Source organism: Idiotropiscis lumnitzeri, chromosome 19, assembly GCF_059441095.1.
Source record: "Idiotropiscis lumnitzeri isolate Australia: NSW breed Sydney's pygmy pipehorse chromosome 19, RoL_Ilum_1.0, whole genome shotgun sequence".
Classification (NCBI taxonomy): Eukaryota; Metazoa; Chordata; class Actinopteri; order Syngnathiformes; family Syngnathidae; genus Idiotropiscis; species Idiotropiscis lumnitzeri.
This window is the reverse complement of record NC_142409.1, coordinates 9,286,908-9,310,064: the sequence shown is the minus strand read 5'-3', so window position 1 is coordinate 9,310,064 and position 23,157 is coordinate 9,286,908. Positions and strand designations below refer to the sequence as shown.

The following is a 23,157-nucleotide window of genomic DNA, read 5'->3' as shown; positions in this document are numbered from 1 at the left end:
TTGACTTTTCATTTTTCGTTGTTCCTTTTCACACCTCTTGCAAATGGGTCCGAATAAATTAAAAAAAAAACTAATTGCCTTTTTTATGCCTAAAAATGTTATTCATGCTACTGTATGCTGCTGTAGGTGCAAATCTGGACAATTATTGTATTTCTAGGACATATTCAAATAAGACTTCCTTTTGTAAATATTGTAAACAGTTAAAAAGAGAGAGAATGCGATTTATTGATCGATTGATTGGGTTAACTAGGAAATATTGTGACAAATAAGGACACAAATTAGAATGGTCAATAATTAAGAACATGCTTCATTCACAATATTTGGATGTGTGCATGCTTGAATGAACTCCGGAAAATAAATGTAAATAATATACTAATGTAATGTACAATGCATATTTACAACAACAATTAAACATCTACTCAACCGGCAGATAAGCGCCCTATCGATTAGAAGCACGTGTGGCTAAACCCAAACTGTGGCAGGGGTTTTACTTTTTAGACTGCATTTGCCATCTCTGAATAACTAATAATCATCAAATATCAATGGAAAAATGAAGCGACGCACGTTGATCAGTCCATTTCAGAAAAAAATGTTTTAAAAAAATAGCCGAAAAACAAACAAACAAACAAAATAAAAATCCTCACCCCCCTATGATATTGGAACTTTTGGTACAGTCGAATTATTCACGCGCTGTAGAGCTACGCTATTCCCTACGACGCTTGTTTGACTCAAATCACCAAGTGACGCTCCTTATCCAGGTAAAATTTAAAAAGAAACCGGTGTTATACGAAACAAATAAGTAAACGACGCGAAATACTGTTGGTGAAAGAAATGTGAAGTTGTGTTTTTCGTGGCATTTTATCTTTGTTCCTAGCCACAATGCAAAGCCACCTGATTCACGGAGTTAATCAATTTCCATTCACTGTATCTTTAGGGCACACATTCACAGGAAAAGCTTTACAAAAAGGAGCACGTCTTGAAGCACAAGTACAAAGTAAATGAGAAAGAACAAGTGGATGGAGGTAAGGGGGGGAAAAAAAGAACTATTCTGTTCAAAAACTGCTGGGTTAAAAACAACCCAATATGGGCCAAAATTGGGCCAGCATGCGTCGGTCCAATTTTTAACCCAGCTTCATAAAAATGATAATTGCAGGGACAATTATGTTACATGATGTTGTGCTCATTTGGTTTCTTACACAAAGCATTGTGCAAGTGACAAAAGTGTGACTGCCACTCTCTCGCTGCACACCTACTAAATATTTTTTTAAACTGTGCATCTCATTTTATGTCTCGTGATATGCTTTTGGCAGATCTTCAAACATTGTTTCTCTGCAAATATTCAAATGTCCTTAAACGCTCCCATTTTTTGGGGGCGTTTTGTTCTCACAGTATCAAATGTGATATGTGAGTGATTCACAAGATGATTTTCATACAAATTAAGTGAAAACAGTTTTCCACTTGACTCCTGATGTTCTCTATCTTTGATTGGGAATAACCTTTTCATGCCCTTCTATAATAAGGGAGCATACTGCATCTTCCGGTGTTGTGCTGCCTCCTATTATTTTGGACTAGAGTGTGGAATATTTACTTGTCTAAGTGAGCCCTTGAATGACTTGTTTGATCCAAAGCTCTATCTCGAGCGCTTAGCCCATTAGCTATAGCGGTCGGATTGAGTCGGCTCTGATGCGCTGACATCACTTACCTTTTGAAACCTCAATAGAGAACACTTTTTCTTTTGAATCGCTCCTCTCTCATTCCGGAATGAATTCTCAAGTGAGAGATAACTTCAAAAGCTTCACTCCTCCACCCCCCGCCAAAAAAAAAAGAAAAAAGAAATAACCAAATGCGAGAAGCTAATGTTTGGATCTAAAATCAATCTGCTCGCTTTCATTTCATCCATAATGCGCACTCCATTTCAGTGCTCCATCTCATTAAGATGTACTGTAGCTCTTGAGATGAGTTTTGTGTTATTTTTTTTGGAGCCGTGTATCTGCTTTTAAAGCGCACTGATATTTATCTCTCCTTTCAACACGCCTTGTATTTGAGATGCTAACCCTTGCTCTCATCTTTTTGAGTTCGATTCAACTGAATATATTGAGCCAGAGTGCACAAACAGTTGCAAGACGCACACTTGAAACTTTAGTTTGTATAGTGTATACTTGAGCAACGTTTCCATTGAGTCGATGGTTGACAGATGACGTCATAAAATCAAACAATTACATTGCAGTATGTTGATAGAACATAAAAAAAAGAAGAAGCAGCAACTGCAATGCCCTAGTAAACAAAAGCTGTCTTTCGAATCTCTTGCAAAAAAGAGGAGCGATTGTGCAACACGACGGAGCGGCCACAACAATAGTCTAATCTCCATTTATTAACAGAACACGTTTTATGAAGAAAACTGCAAAAAATATAGTAAAGCAAATACCAAGTGGCCAAATAAATAACATTCAAAATATCTTTTATGACTACTAGTTTTCATAGAATGCAATGTCTTGCAAAAAAACAAAATAAACGAATAAACAGACAAAAACAAACGCTACTACATAACATTCAAATAGTCAAACCATTTAACCAGTAAAGGCTAACTTTGCTGTCCTTTTTACAAAAAAAAAATCCTTTCTGTTTTTGTCATTCAAAGGAGCGCGAGGATAAATCATATTTGACTTTTCTGATTTAAGATGGCCATCAAGCAGCGTGTCACAAGTGAGATGGCCACCAGGAAAGAGTGGCCGCCTTCTTCTTCATCCTGTGGAAGCGAGAGAACGCAAAAGTAAGTTTATTAAAAACCTTTTTTTCTGTAACCGTGAAGTCAAAAGAAAAGTCAAGCTCCAAACTGAAGCGTCGATCCTGGTGCATCTTTCATCATGGTTACGCACAGTCATGAAAAAAAAATAAATAAATAGACGCTAGTGAAATGATTTTTCTTGTAGGAATGCTGACAGAAGCATCATGATTTTTATTCTAAGAGCGCCTTCTCATGGGAAGATTTATTACCTCTACGAAATTTGTCAGTGCAAATTATTGTTCTATTAACGTTTTATGGCAGCAAGTATTGGCTGGTAAAAGTGGAGCCCGGTTCAAAATACAGTATTGCCGGAATTTATCATAACATGATTCTGACAACATGCATGAAAATTTGAAATTTAGGAAATTGGGGCTGTCAATCGTTTTATAATATTTTTACACCATCCTTTGATTTTTATTTAAATCAGTTGTAGTTTTACTTCAAAATGTGATTGTGATTCTTCTCTGTATCTTTGAATATCAGTGAGCTGTCAAGTTAAGCCTGTGTCGTTGGCGTTGTTGTTTTTTTTTTTCTGAGTGGCTATGCAAACCTTTAGCTGACAAATGAAAGCGGTCTCATTAGTGTTTGATAATTGCTATTTTTACGGATTGAGAAGGTAAGTCAAAAAGGTAAGTCAATAATGTAAAGCGTTTATTCTTAAAGGTAATCATTGTTTTGGGATCATTGGAATATTTATATTTATGTTTTAAAATGAATTTTCTCTCTTTCTCTCCCTATGCACTCAAATCGGAATAAGTTGCAATTTGAATGACAAAATGAGTTTTTTTTTTTTTTTTTTTAATATATACACATATACGTAAACCGACAAATTGCGTCCCGGACCGTATTGCGGCGTTTCATTTAGGTTCTTCTGTATTCATGAGTTAGCCCAACCGTATTTCGACATTGCTGCCGTCCCATTTGACTAACACGCATATAGACTTCTGCGTAATTTCAACCAAGTGATGTGGAACTGTTGAGCGACAGAAACATTGAATTCAAGGTTCATTGAGATCGTCTGTGCATTGTTTGAAGAATTAGTATGCAGTGTCTAACTGGAAAAGAGCAATCTGACCTTTTTCAACTGTGGCGCACAAGAACATTTGCAGCCAGCCATGATTAATACATGAATTCATTAGATAACGCCTTCATTTTCCAACAGTATGAGTAGAGACTAGTGCACTCAATGGACTGGAAATTTCAAGTATTTTTGTTTCTTTCTGAGAGCAGTTATGGCCTTGGGATTCTTTTTGATTTGAAATATAAAGTGGGCAAGGTGTCCTTTTGAATCCGCGTGTTAGAGCAATCTGGTTTGGGTCTTAAATATGGTTTCCACTGGAGAGAATGTAAAACCGTTTCAAAACTCTATGTGTGCCATCTTGTCAAAAATGTTTTCGACCATCTTCAAATAGTTCCGAATGCTGCCACTTGTCTTTGTTTAGATTTCATAGGTCCGCCTGGGTCACTCCTGGGTTTTTTTTTTTTTTTTTTTTTTGTCTTGCTGTTAATTTTAGGATCCAGTCACAATTTTTTTTATAGTCACTTACAGAGCCCACGATTGTCTTTATTCTCCATTCTGGGTAAATATCATGTTTATTTTCTTTGTTCTGGCTGCACTGCGGTCTGCCGTCAGTTCCTCCCAAATTTTGGAATGCCCTCCCATTTGAGCAAATAGCTGCTTCTTCTGTGGGACCGACCTATATTCATGACCAAAATTAAAATTGCTGGGTTTCTCTTGGCTACATTGCTTCTAGTGCGCTGAGATGGATTTTTAAAAAAGGATCAATAGTTTTTACCAATGGGACTGTTACTTTAAGCGATTAGATTTAAAAATGACTGAAGCATAGTATGAATACATTTGATTGTGTGGGTCAGCATCAATGTTAAAAAAAATACTTTTGAGTATTATATACCTTAATTAGCTTTAAAAGGTCTTTATATTCCAAGAAAAAATTTTTTAACACTGTGATTTGTTGATTTTAACTTCTTTTGCAACTCAAATGCCTGCCTGGCTGATTAACTTGCATTATTTAGGAAGCAATACCAGTTGTGCCTGAGGCCATGTTTGAGGTTATTGAATTCATTGCGCAACCGCGAGTGATGCTTTGGGGACATTTTCTGTCTGTGACAAGCACAGATATGAATGAAGAGTTCGCCCGGTAAATTCGACCAAAACTGTCTGTCGTCTACCAAAAAAAAAAAAAAAAAAAAATCACCTCATGTCTTTTCTTAGCTGTGAATAATATAAATAATGACTTCCTAATTGGTATGCCTTTTTTTTGCCTTTCTGGTGGACTGTTGATTGGTGGGGCGTGGAGAGCTCGCCGCCTTCTCCCTTATTAAAGTCAGCTCTGTGTTCAGTATCATTTCACATACAAAGGCAGGAAGAATGAACAACCCAGGAAGTCAGATTGTCTGACTGAATGGAAAATATCAGGTGAATAATTACTTTTCCCTGTCGCGGCTTCCCTCTTTTGTAATGTAAAGTGCTTGCGTACCTCAGAGAGTGGCTGCGGTTTTACTTCCGTAAACAACATTCCTCCCACTGCGCGCGTCCCAACAACGAGAGTCTCAACGGCATGAAACCGAAAACCGAATCTTCATAACAAAAAGAATAATGAACCAGATAATCTTTGCGTTGTTGAATAACGTCGATCTCCAGAGGAAAAATACACACAGACAAAAAAAAAAAAAAAAAAAGCACATTGACGGAAAAGCGGCAGTGGGAATTGCAGAATAATTTGCCATTCAATTATTATACTATTATTTGGACCATACACAATAATACTGGCATATCGCATGAGCAATAAAACACGTTATCTTCATGCATATAATGAGTCCAACCATGTGAGAAAAGCCACACCAACATAGTTCCTCCCTGCTGGTGATGTCAGCAGGACAGCACTGGAACACTTTTTCAGTCCATTTGATGACCAAACATTAAATAACAGATGTGTGTCAAATATTGTAGTACCTCCACAAAAAAAATAAAATAAATAATAATAAGATTTTTAATAAATGAGACGGTCATGCTTGTGGCAACCTTATTCGCCGCAGAGGTCATACGGCAACTCCATCGGGTGAAACCATTCTGTGCCGCACTAAGTTTAATTTATGATGAGGGGTCTCTGGCGAAGACTGCATTCAATGTTTTCCAAGTTACGTGCAATGAACTTGTTTGCTCAGCGCCTTAAGAATATGTAGGTCATCATTTAGCACACTCTTCTTTTTTTTTTTTTTTTTTACAAATTAAATACAAAATCCTCTTATTCACCAATTTCACTTTAATTATATTATATAATAAATATTATATTATTATTATAAAAATAATCACATTTTTTTATTTGAAATTCTTTTTCTTGGTGCTCACCAAAACTGGTTCGTCGTGTCATTTGATAGTGGTCCGTCATTGTCACAATCACACACTCTGTTTTTAAAGACTGCATTCTGGGCTCTCCCGACGGCGCGAGTGACAGTGCATTAAGGATGTTCAGTGCATGATTCATTTCTTCCTGCCATCTGTTCGAAACATACCAAGCGAAATACTCTTTGATGTAGACAAACATGGATCCCAACCACCACCCCCAAAGTCCTGTTTGACCGGGTAACGGCGACCCGCTTCCTTCCCCGGAAGACGGTCAACCTCGTTGCAATCGGTGTGATTCAGTACAAACTGAAGCCACATTGAATAATTGAAAAAAAAAAAAAAATCTTGTCATGAATACCTCTGCGGGAGTCGATTCAAACTGGCCATGTTTCCCTTTGTAAAAATGAATGAAAGATTCACATTGCTCTTTAAATACAGCCATTAAGGTCCCTTGCGTTCGCCTTGCAGACTTTGTCAATCATTAATAAATCGAATTATTTTCCATTTTTGTGCCATTAGTGGAATTATATTCATGCTCATACTGCTGAGCTATATGGTCGAAAACTGAACACCGTGTCGTCTTTATTCGCAGCCAAACAAATGTAATTGAATGGCTCAGCGTGACTCAGGTCAGCACGGCTGTGCAATGAGCGATATGCTCCCATCTGCCGTTTATTCATGATGATGGCGCTCGGAAATTTGTGACCGTGTCGCAACTTGTCATCTCCATATCTTTTTATTCCGTTCGTGTTGCCTCCTCTGGCCAGGATAAATTCCTCCTGCAGCCAGCACTGACAACGGAGCTTATGAACGGATGGCTGCAGATCAGTTTGCCTGTTATTGCTTATTTGTTTGGATCAACCTCAGAAGAATCACTCTGGAAGCATTTTGAAGAAGATAAGGTGATTCTGGTGTAGCGTGTGCAGGAAGTGGAATGTCTCAATCTAGCATCCATCGATATTTCATTTTGACATTTGTTGCCTTACGGACACAGATGACATATATTCAGGTAGACACGGGAAATTTGTATATTTGTATAAAGGACGACTGAGCTCTACTTGGTGCCATTCTGGTTTAAGGATGTAGTTCCTCTGCCTGTTTGCTCGTGCGCACATAACATTTTCGGTGTCCATATAAGTCAGTGTTCAGTATTCGCAAGCGGCTAAAATAACATGGCAGCAAAGTGCTTGTGGTGCCACCATAAATCAGCAGCCAAGAGCCAATTCTATCCCTTTGCCACCAGAAGCTGCCTCTCAGGACCGCACTGTTGGTAGATAAGTGTCCTCATCTCCAAGCGATTTGGAAGCCACCTTGAGAAGAATCCCTCACATCCTATTACACCGCAGACAACGCTTGCACGCCACGTCATGGCTTCTGCCGTTTAATATCTTTTTATACTCCAGCAGTCTATAATTTCTCGATACTACCGTAGGTAATTTAGCCAACTTGTCTGCTCCATGCCTCTATTCTGTATCTTTTTGATGCAGGTTTGAAAATAGATAGTTTGCGTGTAAGGAAACAGAGAGCAAATGCTCCAATCGTTCTTTGCCTTTGTCTGCGAAATCGCTGAGTGCCAAATGGTTCCTCTACAGTTGACTCTCAGTTTTGATCACCGATTCGGAGGGAGCAGAACTCCGCCAAGCCGCCACATTTACTGTTTGCTGTTTGCCCCTCTCTGGCCTCCCCGCCACCGTCCCCAACTCCTACATCTCTCTCCACAACCCACCCCCCAGCTCATGTGGCTTTCAGGTCCCCACTGGCATTCTCGTACTCAGCTGATGAAAGAGATTGCTTGGTTATTGCACTAATGAACTGGCATTATTATTAAATGATGTTTATACATTATGACCCAGTTTGCCCCGGATGAATGGAGCATAAACTTAAAACCCACATCATCAATTAGGTGCTCAGTTATTTGTGGCATTCGCAGCCGCTTGGGAGTTTGGTAGAACCATTTGCAGCTCGTTGGCGCCTCCTTGTGTGCTGCAAAGGAAGCGGCGCTGCTGTTTTATAGGATTTAACATTTTGAATGATTGCATGTTTTGAGCCATTAACTACGCGCGAGGGTTTGTTTCAAATTGCGTATTCAGTGTGGAGAAATTCAGCTACTGAACCTCGTCTGTTAAACCTTGTGGTTACAGGCACCCTTTTGCATGGGACAACTTTTTCCAAGGAAATTTAACATGACTCCAATTAGCATGATTAAATGCCCTTTAAATCACGAATTTTTTAACTTTTCAACCCAATTATTCTTACCACATTTAATAAAAAAGAGTTTCACCAAATTCAATTGAAATTCGCCGTGCACTGCTTTACATTAAGTAAAGTCTGTTTTATTGGCTTGCTAGGCCTCAATGATTTTGTATTTGAATGATACAGCACTATTTATTTATTTCTTATTACTATTTAGCTTGGCTAGACGACTACAGGGGGTCAGGGACCCCGGTATGAGAACCTCTGATCTAAAGAAACCTGAGACATAACCTCAGTTGGCCACAAGGGGGCGTACCTGCTGCGAGGCACGCAGTCCCTAACTAGTATTTTATTTGGAATTTTGCTTTGTTGTTAATTATATTGACCACATCTTCACACCCAAGTTTTGAAGGCAAACTGGATGAAGCAAATGTTAATTAGACTTTTGATTCTAGAAGACTTTTTCAAAGCTTTTTTTTTAACTCCATGTTTTTAATGTGTGGACAGACAAAATGAGATGGCTGTGGAGTTTGTTTGAAGGCAAATTTGTTGGCCTGGGATTGACCCCAATTAACTCTGCAGTTTACGCACAGGAATTCTCATTAATACTGGCACCAGGTGTATATTGCTAAGCAAACGTGTTGTTCTTTCCTTCGTTTAGTTTGGACAGCTGTGTTGACTTTTGGGGGCTGGAGGGACGGACACAATTGTGGCCCCAGTATAGTATAGATTGTGACGCATTTTCTCTGTATTCCGTGATCAGCTGTTATAACATTTCCGGTGTCATTAGATGTATAAGTACTAAAATGAAGAAAAAATATAGATTCAGTGACAAGTGTGATTACATTCTGTCTCTTTGTGCACTGTGATTGACAGGCGACCAGTCCATAATGTGTTTTGCCATATGTCAGCTCCCCTGCGGCTGCTAACTAGTCAGGGATGGGCTAAATTTTGTTCTCAGGGTACACATTTAATTAAAAAAAAATCTTTATTAAAAATATATGTATTAAAATATTTTTGGGAAATATTTTATTGACTTATTTTTACTGCAGCTTTACTAAAATTGTATTCTTTTTTTTATTTTATTATTTACAGTAAAATGTAATAAGATAATCAAATACATTTTTTTTTTTAACCAAATTTGCGGCATAAATTGCTAAAATAATTCAATAAATAGGACAGGACTCTTGATAACGCAACTGCTCAAAAGGCTGGGTTAAAGAAAAAAAAAAAATATGGCTTCATATAGGCTCATCAATCATTTTCTGGTACCATAGTGTCTAAATGATTTACGGGCTTTCCATAATATCCGATCCATACAGAGCAGCCTAGCATGATTAGCTGCCATCCACCGCTGTTCTTCACTAACCAGCTGTCTATCCCACGCTGCAGAAAGCCTGTAGAGATACAGCCACGATGACTACATTACAGGTTCGCACGTAGTTTCCAACCACCTGGAGAGAGCTCTCGGTCTTGATTGGTCGTTGTAGCGAACCCAGCCAGACAATGGTGAAGCGTACTGATGTTCCACAGAGTCTTTTATTCCTTTTGTTGTCTTGATTTCATTGTGGAAACACCGTAAGAGCTACAGTGTAAAACAAACCATAATAAACATAAATGAGAGCTCTCAACGGCATGCAATCAAATCCATGTAACTACTTTGGCCATACGTGAGAAAATAAAGTTACAACAAAAACCCGCAATACTACAAAATCGACAAATGGACGCTATTGTCAGAGTGACAGCAGTTAATTATGTCATGAAACACCTGTGCATGGGTAAATCACGGCCAACGAAATAACGATGAAACAAAACAACAATTAAATACCTTGTTCCCATTCCAGCCAGGTGCTTGCAGCCTTAGAAAGTTTCCGTTAGATTGCGTAAAACTGATTTCTTGATCGGCAATGTCAAGATCGTTAAACTTTTCCTTCTCCTTTTCCTTCCTTTCCTTTCCTTTCCTTTGGAAACGCCCCCTTAAATAGCGTAATGTTAATGTATACTTCCTGCTCATACCGGAAGCGCACCAAACTAAAAGCATATGGCATCCAAATTATAACTTCAAAATAAAGTATCAAACAAATGCACTTGTGAGTTCGTTACACTCCCACCAAATCATTAGTAAATAATGGAAGGGTATTTGGTTTACATTAGGTACGAATGATTTCTGACCGTAAATAGAATTTCTCTAATGAGATAACTTGGGCAAGAGCAAAATACTTTCAGTTATCGAGTGAGTCTAATCAGCTTCTAAAAGCAGGACTAGCTTGTGAACTGGGCGCTCCACTGTGGACAGCTTGTGGAGACGCTCTCCTATCTTTCCGAGCTCCTTGTCTACAAGGCAGACCTTAACTCTCCTTCCAAGCCCATCTTTGTCAATAGTAGTTTCAGATACTTTGTTCAATCTCCACTGATTCCAGAGTGCGTCTCTTTTTTTTTTTTTCCTTCTCCTTGGTGTGTGCCAACGCTGTCTGAGAGCTATGTTGGACAGATATTCTCGTTTCCATCGACTCCAAAATTGCTCGGCCAGATATTGAACATGTCGCCACCTCTTCTTACCATATATGTCCTCTCTCACAAATACACCAGGTGGAGGCAAGGCCTTGACAGTCTTCATGGTCAAAAGATGATTGGGAGTCAGTGGTTCAAGGCTATGGGGGTCACTGAGGTTGTTAACAGTCAGCGGTCGGCTGTTGATGATTGACATAGCTTCGTAGAAGAAGGCCCGCAGTGCGGCGTCATTTAACCTGCCAGGTGAATGGGCAAGTGTGGACCGTAGAACGCTTCTCACTGATCTTATTTGCCTTTCCCAGACCCCTCCAACATGACTCGAGTAAGGTGCATTCATGCAAAAATCGCATTGGTTTTCTGAAAGAAACTCAGCCAGCCGATCCGAGTCGACTTCCTTTAAAGCCTCCTTAAGTTCATTTTTGGCTCCCACAAAGTTAGTGCCTTGATCGGACTTGATTTGTCGAACCGCACCTCGTATGGCAATGAAACATCGGAGACCGTTGATGAGAGCATCAGTAGACATGTCTTCGAGCATCTCAAGATGAACTGCACGTGAGCTAAGGCAAGTAAAGAGAAGACCATACCTCTTAATCTCCCTTCTTCCCTGCTTTGTGGCGAATGGGCCGAAACAGTCCATGCCACAGTAAGTGAAGGGGGGTGATGGTTCTACGCGTTCAGGAGGCAGATCAGCCATCCTTTGCTCCTCAGTGGGCTTTCGGTACCGTCGACAAGTAATACATTGATGAATGTATGATGATACTGCCCTGTTGATCCCTGGAATCCAGAAACCGTTGAATCTAATTTCATTAATTGTGAGACCTTTGCCTTGATGTTTTATCTTTTCGTGAAAATGACCAATAATCATCTTCGTAACGTGATGATCTCTTGGGATGATTGCCGGGTGCTTGATGTAGTTCAGAAGAGAAGAGTTACACAACCTTCCTCCCACCCTGAGGATGCCATCTTTATCGAGAAATGGATCAAGAGAGTGCAGTCGACTGCGAGATGGTAAGAAATTCCCTTTATGTAACAATTTCAACTCCGCTTGATAAACACCCTCTTGCAGGTTTTTAATTATGCAACGTTCTGCTGCTTCTCGTTCTGTTACAGTGGTAAGGTTATTAGATTTGTTGTTGCTGATGCGTCGTAGAATCCGTGCAACTGCTCGTGTAACCTGTGACCAGGATGAGAACTTGGACAAACGATCGATCAGGCTTGCTTGCACCGTTCTTGTGATGAGTGTTAGGCCCTGTCTGACTTCAGGGTCTCCTATCATCAACTCTTGGGTTTCATTTGTCAATATAATTTCCTTGTCCCACAAAAATTTTGGTCCGGTGAGCCAGGTGGAGGACAGAAGCTCATTTGGACTGAGGCCTCTGGAAGCGTGATCAGCGGGATTTTCACTGGTCGGAATGTGCCTCCATTGATCAGGTGTGGTGCCGAGATGAATAATCTGTACTCTGTTAGCCACAAAGGTATGAAATCGGCGAGCTTCATTTTTTATGTACCCCAAGACTACCTTGGAGTCAGTCCAGAAAAACTCCTCAACTGTAGATCCCAGCTCCTCCTTGAGCATATTGTTCATTTTGACAGACACAACTGCAGCGGCTAGTTCCAACCTTGGGATGGTTGTGACCTTTAAAGGTGCTACGCGAGATTTTCCTACAACTAATGCACAGTGGATATCTCCCTCTTCATTTTGAAGCCTTAAATAGGAACACTGGCCATACCCCTTCGAGCTAGCATCTGAAAAATGATGCAGCTCCATCTTCATGACTTTCCCAAATCCGGCAGGTGAATAAGTGCGGGGAATAGTAACATTATGCAATTGTGCAAGCTCACTCCTCCATTGTTTCCATTTTGGTTGAAGCTCATTAGCAAGAGGATCATCCCAGCCTGTGCCCCGTCTACACATTTCCTGAAGAATGATCTTCGCCTGGAGTAAGACTGGCGCCACAAACCCGAGGGGATCAAACAGGGATGCAACTGTGGACAGAATTCCACGTCGTGTGGTAGGTTGTTCTTTGAGACTGACACGAAACTGGAAACAGTCGGACTCTACGTTCCACTGGATCCCAAGAACTCGCTCGAGTGGTAGGTTATCAAATGAGAGATCCATATTTGCCACGTTGACTGCCCGTTCGGAAAGTGGAATGCCCTTTAGGACATCCCGGTCATTTGACACAAACTTGTGGAGTCTGAGGCCACCTATGGCACAGAGTTCACGAGCCTCTCTAGCAATTTCAATGGCCTCTTCTTTGCTCCCAACACTTGCAAGGCCGTCATCAACATAGAAATCTCTCATGATGAACTTTGAACCCTTTGAGAAGAGGTTGCTGTTTTCCTTAGCCAGATGTTTTAACCCAAAGTTTGCACAGCCGGGGGAGGAGGCGGCGCCGAACAAGTGTACCTTCATACGGAACTCAGAGGGCGGTGAGTGTAAGTCTCCTTTCTTCCACCACAGGAAGCGCAGGAAGTTGCGATCGCACTCATCCACGTGAAATTGGTGAAACATGTTCTCGATGTCACAGGTGAATGCAATCGAGTGCATACGAAAACGAATGAGGACACCGCTCAAGTTATTCAACATGTCGGGTCCTGAGAGGAGGTGGTCATTTAGACTAGTTCCTTTGAATTTGGCAGAGCAATCAAATACAACGCGGAGCTTATCAGGCTTCTTTGGATGGCGAATGCCATGATGGGGAATATACCATTTCTCACCATCACTTCCATCATCCTTGATCTGCTCTGCATGCCCCTTTTCAATTACTTCCTCCATGAACTTGACGTAATTTTCCTTATACTCTTCGTCCCGCTGCAGTTTTCTTCTAAGGTGGTTGAGGCGTATTTTGGCAGCATTTTTGTTGTCAGGTAATAGGGGCCTGTTTTTAAAGGGCAAAGGCATTTCATAGTGGCCGTGTGTGTTTTTCCGTATGCCCTTTTGCATCATATTGAGGAAGATGATATCATCTTGTGACACCGTCTTGCTGTCTTCCTTGCCATCCTTAAAGTCGAATTCTAAGATACGAATAGCATCGGCCGGTGTCGCTGGAGGCAGCTCCTTTACCATTACCCTGTGACACAGGCGGCTCATGCTCTGTGACTCATAGCTTTGTGATGATCTCCCTACAATGCTCCATCCAAGATCCGTCCGTATAGCATAGGGTTCCTCATCACCTCCCAAAATTACTTGCCTAGGCGCCATGGCTCGAGAGCAGTTGTAGCCTATCAGAAGTGCTACCTCACAGTCTTTCAGTGGTTGAAGCTCATCTACTATTCCCTTGAGATGACTCCATTGCTCAGCAGTCTCGCAAGTGGGAATGTGAGCGCGATTTACTGGTATGCAATCCTTTGTGTAGGTAACTGGAAGATCAACCTGAACAGCAGAGCTATATCCTCTCACACGAAGGCCAAAAACAGTTTGACTAGGGATGACTATGTTTGTGCCACTCATGGTAGTCAGTTTCAACTTAACTGGGTGTCTTTCAGCCTTGAGGCTGTCGCTCACTTCCTGGCTGATGAATGTCGTATCACTTTGGGTGTCCAGCATGGCGTAAACAAGTTTCTCCACAGTTGGATCAGCTTTGGAAGACACCCACACTGGCACCACCATTGTTGTGCAGGACACGCCCTTGCTCGTGACACTGAGTGAAGTAGCATCATGACTGGACCTAATTTCTGTGGAAGACCTTTCCTTTTTATAGTTGTAGTCATGAAGAACTGTTGGATGCTTCCCTTTGCAATTGTCACAGAGGAGGCGATGACGACACTCCTTTGCACCGTGGCCATATTTCAAGCAACCATAGCAGAGTTTATTTTCTTTTATGTAGTTGCGTCGTTCGAACAGTGACATTTCTTTGAACTTGGAACATGAATGGAGCTGATGCTTCGCATCTTGACAAAGTATGCATATGGACTTCAACTTTTTCTGCTCTGTCTTTGGGATTTCATCTGTAGCTGTGTTAGTTGCGAAAACACTAGCCTTGTTTGTCTTTAAGTCTCTGGCTGTTCTTTTCTCAGGATTAGAACCTGATGAACGAAGTACATGGAGGGATGTGATTGGATTACAGGCAATCTCTGCTTCGCTAGACACAAATATTGCGAACTCCTTGAAACTCGGGAATTCCTGTCTTTCATTCAGGCTTTGTGTTACGTGCCGGTTCCAGCGCGAAGCTGCCCAATCTGGTAGTTTCTGGACCAGCTTCTGGTTCTCCTCACAGTCATTCAATATGTCAAGGCCTTTAACGTGAGGCATGGCATCTCGACAGGCATTAAGGAAGTCTGAGAAGTTTCGGAGTCCTTCGGCATCTTTAGATAGAATCCTGGGCCAGTTAGATAACCTTGCTCTGAATGCTCTTTGTATGCTAAATGGATGACCAAAGCGATGGTTTAATTTGTTCCAGGCATCCTGGTAGGCCCCATCATCAGTTCGGAAGAAGGTCCCATCTAAGACATGAAGTGCTTGTCCACCAACATATTTCCTTAAATAGTACAGTTTTTCAGCAGGAGTGATTACTCTTTGGTCAACAAGAGAGGAGAATGCTGCTTTCCATTCAGTGAATCGCATGGGATCACCAGTGAAAATGAATGGCTCAGGAACTGGGAGCCTATTCAATGCTAAGCTATCTTGAAAGACTTGAGCAAGAGTGGAAATCTCGTTATGAGAGGCAGTTGCAGCCGGCAATGGCGGGACAGCAGTTGCCGGCAGTATTTTGGCGTCTTGGTCCTTTTCCTTGCCCAGGCAGTCAAGAGCTTCACGTTCCATTTCCTTATTGTACATGCTCAGCTTGCCTTTAGCTACTCGTACTACCTTTTCCGCCTGCAAACAATGCAAATCATGTCTTTGTGTTTCCTTTTCTGCCTGCAAACGATGCAACTCATGCCTGTGTGCTTTGAGTGCTTCTAAAGCTGTCAATTGTTGCTCTTCTAGCTGTCTTATCACTGCCTTTTGTTTCTCTTCTGCTATCATCAACTCATAATTTATCTCCTTCGGCGATAGTTCGCCTGCTGCCTCTGCACGTTTAGCTGTCATGTCTGAAGTCGCAGAGTGCTGGTCAGACTTACTGTGGCAGGTGGAGGAGACAGAAGACCCAAAAACAGACCTTCCATAGTCGCGGTGTAGTAGTTCATGGAGGCGGTGTCTCTCCTGTTCCTCATTGAACATCCCTTCATCATCTATTGCTCTGTTGTGGGCGATGATTATCAGTTCTGTGGTAACGGATTCACAAGTATCAACTCGTCTTCTTACTGCGATGGTTGGGGTGGAGAGCTCCCTAATTGCAAAATATATGTCCATAATATCATCCTTGGCATTTTTAAGATCCTCAATAAGTGGCCAGAGCTCATCTTCCGTCATCGGCGACTTAAGTTGATGTCTTGCTTTACGTACCGTGAGTTTCCAATTCTCATACATGGAGATGCGTCTTTTCTCCCTTTTGCTAAATTCTTCCATTTGTAGTGCACGCATTTTCTGAGTAGGATTCCGTGCACGCTCAGAACGTCGAAGACCAGCCGCTGTGCTTGCAAGTTCACCTGGATTATCAGACTGACCTTCTTTGTTCATTTCTTTTAAGTGTGATTCCTCAAGTGCACTCACAGCTGTATGATGCTCACTCTGGAGATTGGGAACTTTATGCTGGGAACTATCCATCTGCTCTGTTTCCTTAGTGTTATCTGACTTTGACATCACTAACCCTCAGAATTATCAAATCAGGAGTGAATTTGTTCTCAGTCACTATTTACTAATTTTGCCCTCAACAGCCAGAATTTCTATTAACGAGCATATATTAAACACAGGTGCAAGCTTTCAAATAACAGTGAATATTAAGCCCCAATTTCAAATAACTGTAGTGCAAGAGACAACGTTAGAGTTTAAGTAATTATATACTAACACTTATCACGCTCAAATATGGATGAATGAAATATTTTAACTTGAAATGGCACATGCTGTTGAATCAATGCAAATAGAACAAATCCTTAAATATAAAGAGTATGCCAAAATAGTCCAATTTTTGTAGATCTCAACAGTCTCCTTCCTTTGATGTGTTTATAAATGTTCAGTGTTCCAGTCGAGGAAGCTGTTCATGTGTTCAGCTTACCGGAAGTTCAGCATCAAAGTCAGTGATCGTGACTGTACTTGACCATTGCACCGAGTTTATGAGACTGTTGCCCAGTTTCAGCGTTGGTGTGCTGCCTCATGCTCTGCTGATGAGACCAGGTACCCAGGCGATGAAGCAGCAATGCCGGGCATGGCGTGTAGATCCGCTGTCACGCCCCCTCGTGGAAGCAACAGGTCGTCACGGAGCGGTGTAGTTTAAGCTCTTACTGTAGCGAACCCAGCCAGACAATGGTGAAGCGTACTGATGTTCCACAGAGTCTTTTATTCCTTTTGTTGTCTTGATTTCATTGTGGAAACACCGTAAGAGCTACAGTGTAAAACAAACCATAATAAACATAAATGAGAGCTCTCAACGGCATGCAATCAAATCCATGTAACTACTTTGGCCATACGTGAGAAAATAAAGTTACAACAAAAACCCGCAATACTACAAAATCGACAAATGGACGCTATTGTCAGAGTGACAGCAGTTAATTATGTCATGAAACACCTGTGCATGGGTAAATCACGGCCAACGAAATAACGATGAAACAAAACAACAATTAAATACCTTGTTCCCATTCCAGCCAGGTGCTTGCAGCCTTAGAAAGTTTCCGTTAGATTGCGTAAAACTGATTTCTTGATCGGCAATGTCAAGATCGTTAAACTTTTCCTTCTCCTTTTCCTTCCTTTCCTTTCCTTTCCTTTGGAAACGCCCCCTTAAATAGCGTAATGTTAATGTATACTTCCTGCTCATACCGGAAGCGCACCAAACTAAAAGCATATGGCATCCAAATTATAACTTCAAAATAAAGTATCAAACAAATGCACTTGTGAGTTCGTTACAGTCGTGAACTAGTGAGTCACGCTCTGCAGTGCATGCGTGAGTAACTGTGGATGATGTATATCACTTCAAATCATTTCAGTGTTGTATTTTCTTCTCCATTCCCTCTCTGTGGGATGGCAACAGTACTTCATCACTTCACAGTTGTAACATCACCATTTTGGCATTAAGCTTAATGTTCCATCCACACTGGGACATAATGGAGAAAAAACACCCAGAGCCTGTTTTTGTGGGACCAGAGGAGGGCATTATCCTGCAATTTGACAAGGCGGAATTATAGTGCATTTCTGTAACAAGCCGTCGCGAAAATCATCCAAAATGGGTATGTGGCTTATTGTTGTTGTGTGCTACTTAAAGCCCCATCAAAACTTGCATTTGAGCTTGTGACTGGTGAGTGTCTGTGTGCCTAAGAAGGGTGTGGGGAGGGGGGTGTTGCATTCCAGACCTACTGTGGCTGACAGGAAATGATGTCAGGCCTGCCCAGACTACCGTGACTCATTATGTTCATGCCTTCTTTTCGTATTGGTCCACATTTGCAAGCCTGTAGTTGGGACATTCACTTTTTCTATTAGGGTAAAGGCTTGAAAAATGATGAACTCCTTAATGGTCTCGATGTGGATCTTAATGACGCCAAACCGCAACATTTCAAATCACTGGTCAGTACGTTATCCTAATTTGGTACAATTGGTATTTTAGGTAAAATCGACATTTTCTGACCCCCTTGCAATATTTAACTTGATACATAATGGAGAGTAGACATATTTATTCATCATTGCTTATAACGTTTCATCCCATCACGACTTGTTTCATAGTTTAAAGGTTGTTTGGATAGATGGATGCAAGATTGCGTTACCCGGTTATTATTAATTCATATGCAGTTTAACCCGATTCGTTTGGTATACAACATTGTAAAATTATGTGATATGGACATTATTTGTATTTATTTATTCAATTATTTATTTATTCAATTATTTATTTTATTTTATTTTATTTTATTTATTTTTGATCAAACAAAATAATTCCCGGAAAGTTTGAAGAAAAGGTCTGGCCTCGACAATCACTCGCTCCTCTCATTATCAATATAAATCAACAGAAAAAAAAAGATTCATGTGCCTTAGGTGATAGCTTACTAAAGAGAGTTTGGGTAGATTCTATCGTGATTTACAGCGCCTGGGCTATGAAAGCAATTGGACATAAGTTGGTGGTTACATTCAGCCGTCAAGCGAAAATTAGAGGAAGTTGCCAGTGGATTTGCACTTCGGCAACCACAAACTCACCTCAGTTATTTCAGCCTCGTGACTAAATTAAATTAGTCTTGCATCTTATTTTTACCTGGCGGTATTTTTACTCTTTACCATAAACGTGCCATGAGATTAACATTTCATAGCAAAATTGTCTTTGAGCTTTGTGACCTCAAGCTTTATTTGACAGAATCCGAATAATAAGACCCAATCCAAAATCAGATTCTTGGGTTAATTTTCAGTATTCATATAAAGTTACTTCGGGATCCGTTAAAATGGTTTGTGTTAACAATGTTTTGAGCAAATTAAGCCATAGTTCCAGAAGTGGAACCAGATGTGTGAGGCAGCTCCACTTTCTGGCAATAAATCATAGCTATTGAGAAACGTTGCCATGTAAATAAGCGCACGGGCTGCTACCAAAATATTTGGCCTTACTGAGGAACCCCTACGAACAAAGTTGTTCTGTGAGAATCATGGGTGGTATAGCTTCAGCAACAAGAACCTTGAACGAGCAGAGGAAGGGAAAACTAAAGTTTTTCATTCTTGGGAGGTTGTGTTGTTTGAGAGAGCTTTGGGATTCCTCTCGCTCCCCTTTGGTAGCTAACCTCTGTTATTAAGTATGTGTTGAGGGAGGAAGTGAGGCAGCGTGTGGGGGTGGTCCTTGGTGCTCCGTAATGACCGGCACTTAAGTTTGGTACTGCGCTCGGCACGCGCTTTCACAACTTGACCTTCCGAGACTAAATGTGGCGCCAGTCGAGACTGTTATAACATGGTTATTACACAGTGCGGCACCTTTTCTTGTGTATACTGTATGATAACTGCCACGTGTCTCCTGACATCTTAAAATTCGCTAAAAGGCTAAGTGGAGTGATTTTTGCGATTATAAAGACAAATTAGTGCAATGTCACACACAAATATGCATTCAACTGTTGTTTTAAAATAGTACTTGTAGATCATTTCCAATTTGCAATTGTTGTAGGTGGGCTATGTGAAGGTATGGACAGCCTTTGCGAATTGAAATATTCTTCAAACTGACAACAAACAAACAGCCACACTCACTCACTAAAAATAAATAGTGCAAAATCATCACACAAAATCAACCAATTTTATCAGTTATGAGACATGACAACGCAAAAAGAACTAGAACGGAGATTCCCTTGGAATATGCTTTTTTTTTTTTTTTTGAATGCATTTTGTATTCTTCCAATTCAATTCCAAATCGCTCTGAATTCTGATTCAAGCAGTCACTGTACAGCAGCATGTAAAGCTCCTCCCTTTCGGTACTTTACGTACTGTACTATAAACATTGGATAAATAATTCTCAAATATTTTGTGTTTAGGATTGATTAGTGCATAAGCTATACACCTTGTGAGGAAAAAAAACCCAGCTTTTTTTTGGTATCGGGGCTCTGGAAATGCATTCCGTGGGCATTATATAGCCTTTGACCATGATCATAAATCATCCTTTCACGACAACCTGTCAAAGTAAAAATAAAGCAAGTCCACGGTGAGATGACCCGAGTGAAGCAAGACGGGCTCGGCATCGTGCCACGGATCGCAATGTCCAGCTTGGATGACTTTCTTCAGTGGAAGTATCCAAGAGAAAAATGCCACATTTGCGGTTTGTCTTTTATGTCCGAGCCAGAGTGCCATGGAGGAGGATCAAGATGGATCATTGCTGGTTTTGTTCAGATGGCTCTTGTGGTTGCCGCTTCGTCAGTCTGCCACTGCCGTTATGTTTCTGTCAACTTCTCAGAGGGCAAAAGGTTTGACAAAAAAAAAAAAAAAATGAAGAAATACGCCCCTTCTGGGCAATTCTTCCGAATTGGACTGACTTGTGGAAGAAGCGCAATCAGGAGCCAAAGAAGCAGAACCTAAAATTACCACGTAGCGATGAATAAACAGCAACTCCGACAGAACCCAAACCAGGAATACGGGATGTGAAGCTGCGCTGCTGCAATCGAGCTACGTGGCACAAGTGTGAACATCTGTTCTTGGGTGAACATCTAATTTGGGATATTTGTTTGTTGTCAAGTTGACTTAAATAATCCCTGTGATGGGGTGCATATGCACCCGCGTCGTCAAAGGATAAAAAAACCATCCTGCTTTTTGCAATCGCCCCTTTTTCAGATTGTACCGGCAAGTGGCCCAAAAACCTAAACTGTCTACTGCCATGCATTTCTGACTTTGTGTCATATCATAAGAATCTCTTTTTAGATTTTAAATACCCGAGTCCCCCTCTGCATGTGGCTCCAAAATGTCTGCACTAACTCTGGAACTTTTGGGTTCCTACTCCTCTTATCCACACAACGATCCTTCGACCGGAACACCAAACACACCCATTCTTTCATCGGTAGGCACGTTAACCGAAACCAACCGACTGACTGATCGTTAAAAGTATCCCCGAATAGCTCTTGCAGTGTAACTTGTATTTTTCTTTGCCGGCTCTAAACGGAGGTTCTATGGTTTTGGACCACTCCCCATCTCTCATCTATGTTGTCCTCTTCGTAAATCAATATCTGTCGAAGTGGGTGGAGTCGCTGATTACGCTTGACGAGGCCGCTGTGTAATTTGACTAAGTGGTACTTTCACCTAGTTTGCTGATGGTAAGCAGTTTGGCTTGTTTAAAAAAAAAAAAGAAAAAAAAAAGACCATTCCAAAGCGTAGACCCGACTATAGTTGATATTTTGGGACTGATTTTGTTTTATCATAGGTCCTCTTAAGGTTGATGGGACAATTATAAGCACAGTCGGTTTTACATGACATCCTCACCAAAAATTAATATCATTTTCACAAGCCCATTAAAGCTTTCAAAAGAGAAAGTTCATGAAGTGTTGGAATTTCCTTTAAAGCCAAACTCCCAAAAATTAAAGTGAAAGGCACCGTCTGGATTTACATTTGCAGTGCCTTGTCGCTGAATATATAAAGCAACAGAAGGTCTTTCAAAAGTTGACTTGGCTAAGGTGTTGAAAACAAGGCTGACATGTTTCGAGCTGTCGGGAAACTTCATTAGGTGCAAGATAAAGTCAGCAGGTTAAAAAAAAAAAATTCTTTCTTCTTGAGAATCCTTTACAATGCCATCCCTATTAGAAAGCATTAAACTTTGTACTGTTATTTTTGATTGTGGCAACTTCCCAAATTAGGAACTGTTTTTTTTTTTTTTATTATTTGCAGTGTTGGTGTATTGGCTGCTCCGTTGCAGATTCATTTAACAAAGCACTTCTGGGAAAAGCGTGATCCGCTATTAATCTTTTATATTATGACAACACCAAAAATAACAAATCCTTGATTTTGACGTCTTTCCGCTGTGATGAGACAACGCCTGATTAAGATCAAGAGTTTTCGTAATTGGCTATAAATGATAATGACCAACGCATGTTCTGTCTTTTGTTGCCAAGGAACATCCAAATTACAGTTTTTTTGTAACTATGGGGTAACAAAAAAACTTCTAAAGTGTGTATATATATTAAATAGATATCATTAGAAGTGCGCAAAGTCCTCAGGTTGACGTGTCTTTTGTATTCCCAGTCGTGGGCCACAGAGGATGATAATTCACTATGGATAATTTTCTGTGGAACGCCATATCTTTCATCGACTTCATTTAAAACATATGGACTGTTTTCGAGTCCATGGTTCATGACGGCCCAATTGTCTTGTATACGAGCATGTTTCCCATCCTTCGAGCCCACACGCCCTGGCTACCAGTTGAGCTTGCAGCCCTCTAAACTTTTTGACTATGAAAACATTGTCTCCAGCTGGATTTTCCCAGAATTCACTGAAGAAAATGATCTCAGCATGCAATCATCTCATTACTAAAACCCGCCCGCTATATCTTAAGGAATGATTTTAACGTGGTTATTTTTTTCCCCTAGATAGAAAGAATTCTGTGAGAAACTTGCTAGTTTGCGGAGGTTTTTCTGCAATCAATGTCACCTTTCAGACGGGCTGGATACAAGGTAGTCCAAGGGAAGTGATGGCCACAAAGGGCTCTTTGAGGAAGAGAGCTGACCCCAATCCTCCCGCCTCACCCATTAAAGAGCTGCTCCTCATACGTTTTGCGTTCGGTCGAGGTGAAGAAGAAGCGTGTGTGTTTTTGGCCTCAATGTAGAATGTAACCAT

The 23,157-nt window shown here is 40.9% G+C and overlaps 2 protein-coding genes and 1 long non-coding RNA gene across 7 annotated transcripts in view; 1 reads left to right on the top strand and 2 right to left on the bottom strand.

The window, feature by feature from the left end:
- The window catches only part of LOC148318396 (uncharacterized), a 193,612-nt gene that overhangs the window by 78,726 nt on the left and 91,729 nt on the right, over positions 1-23,157 (top strand). For 2 of the 5 annotated variants that reach the window (XR_015839909.1, XR_015839908.1), the window contains exons 5-6: positions 935-1,022; positions 2,679-2,770. Coding sequence is in view for 1 of the 5 variants with exons in the window: in XM_088282998.1 (XP_088139124.1) it covers positions 2,679-2,770 (92 nt within the window). In the remaining 4 variants the exon portion in view is untranslated. Of the gene's footprint in view, positions 1-644; positions 759-934; positions 1,023-2,678; positions 2,771-23,157 lie in introns of those variants that run through there. The other 3 variants (XR_015839910.1, XM_088282998.1, XR_015839911.1) reach the window with 2 other exon arrangements.
- LOC148318400 (uncharacterized) lies at positions 11,523-16,212 on the bottom strand. Its single transcript, XM_088283533.1, has 3 exons — positions 12,582-16,212; positions 12,031-12,125; positions 11,523-11,630 (listed from the first exon to the last, which is right to left on the bottom strand). The coding sequence occupies exons 1-3, from the start codon at positions 16,210-16,212 to the stop codon at positions 11,523-11,525; spliced, it is 3,834 nt and encodes a 1,277-aa protein (XP_088139659.1).
- Positions 17,217-17,788, bottom strand: LOC148318399 (uncharacterized). The gene is made up of 2 exons (XR_015839937.1): positions 17,525-17,788; positions 17,217-17,281 (listed from the first exon to the last, which is right to left on the bottom strand). It is a non-coding gene; the product is annotated as an uncharacterized LOC148318399 (long non-coding RNA).

Coding starts and splice junctions, on each gene's coding strand:
- LOC148318400 (XM_088283533.1), bottom strand. CDS start 16,212: ATGACGGAAGATGAGCTCTGGCCACTTATTGAGGATCTTAAAAATGCC. Junction 12,126..12,581: donor TGCTAGCTCGAAGGGGTATG/GCCAGTGTTCCT, acceptor AGTTGATGATAG/GAGACCCTGAAGTCAGACAG. Junction 11,631..12,030: donor AGTTCTCATCCTGGTCACAG/GTTACACGAGCA, acceptor TCTGGATTCCAG/GGATCAACAGGGCAGTATCA.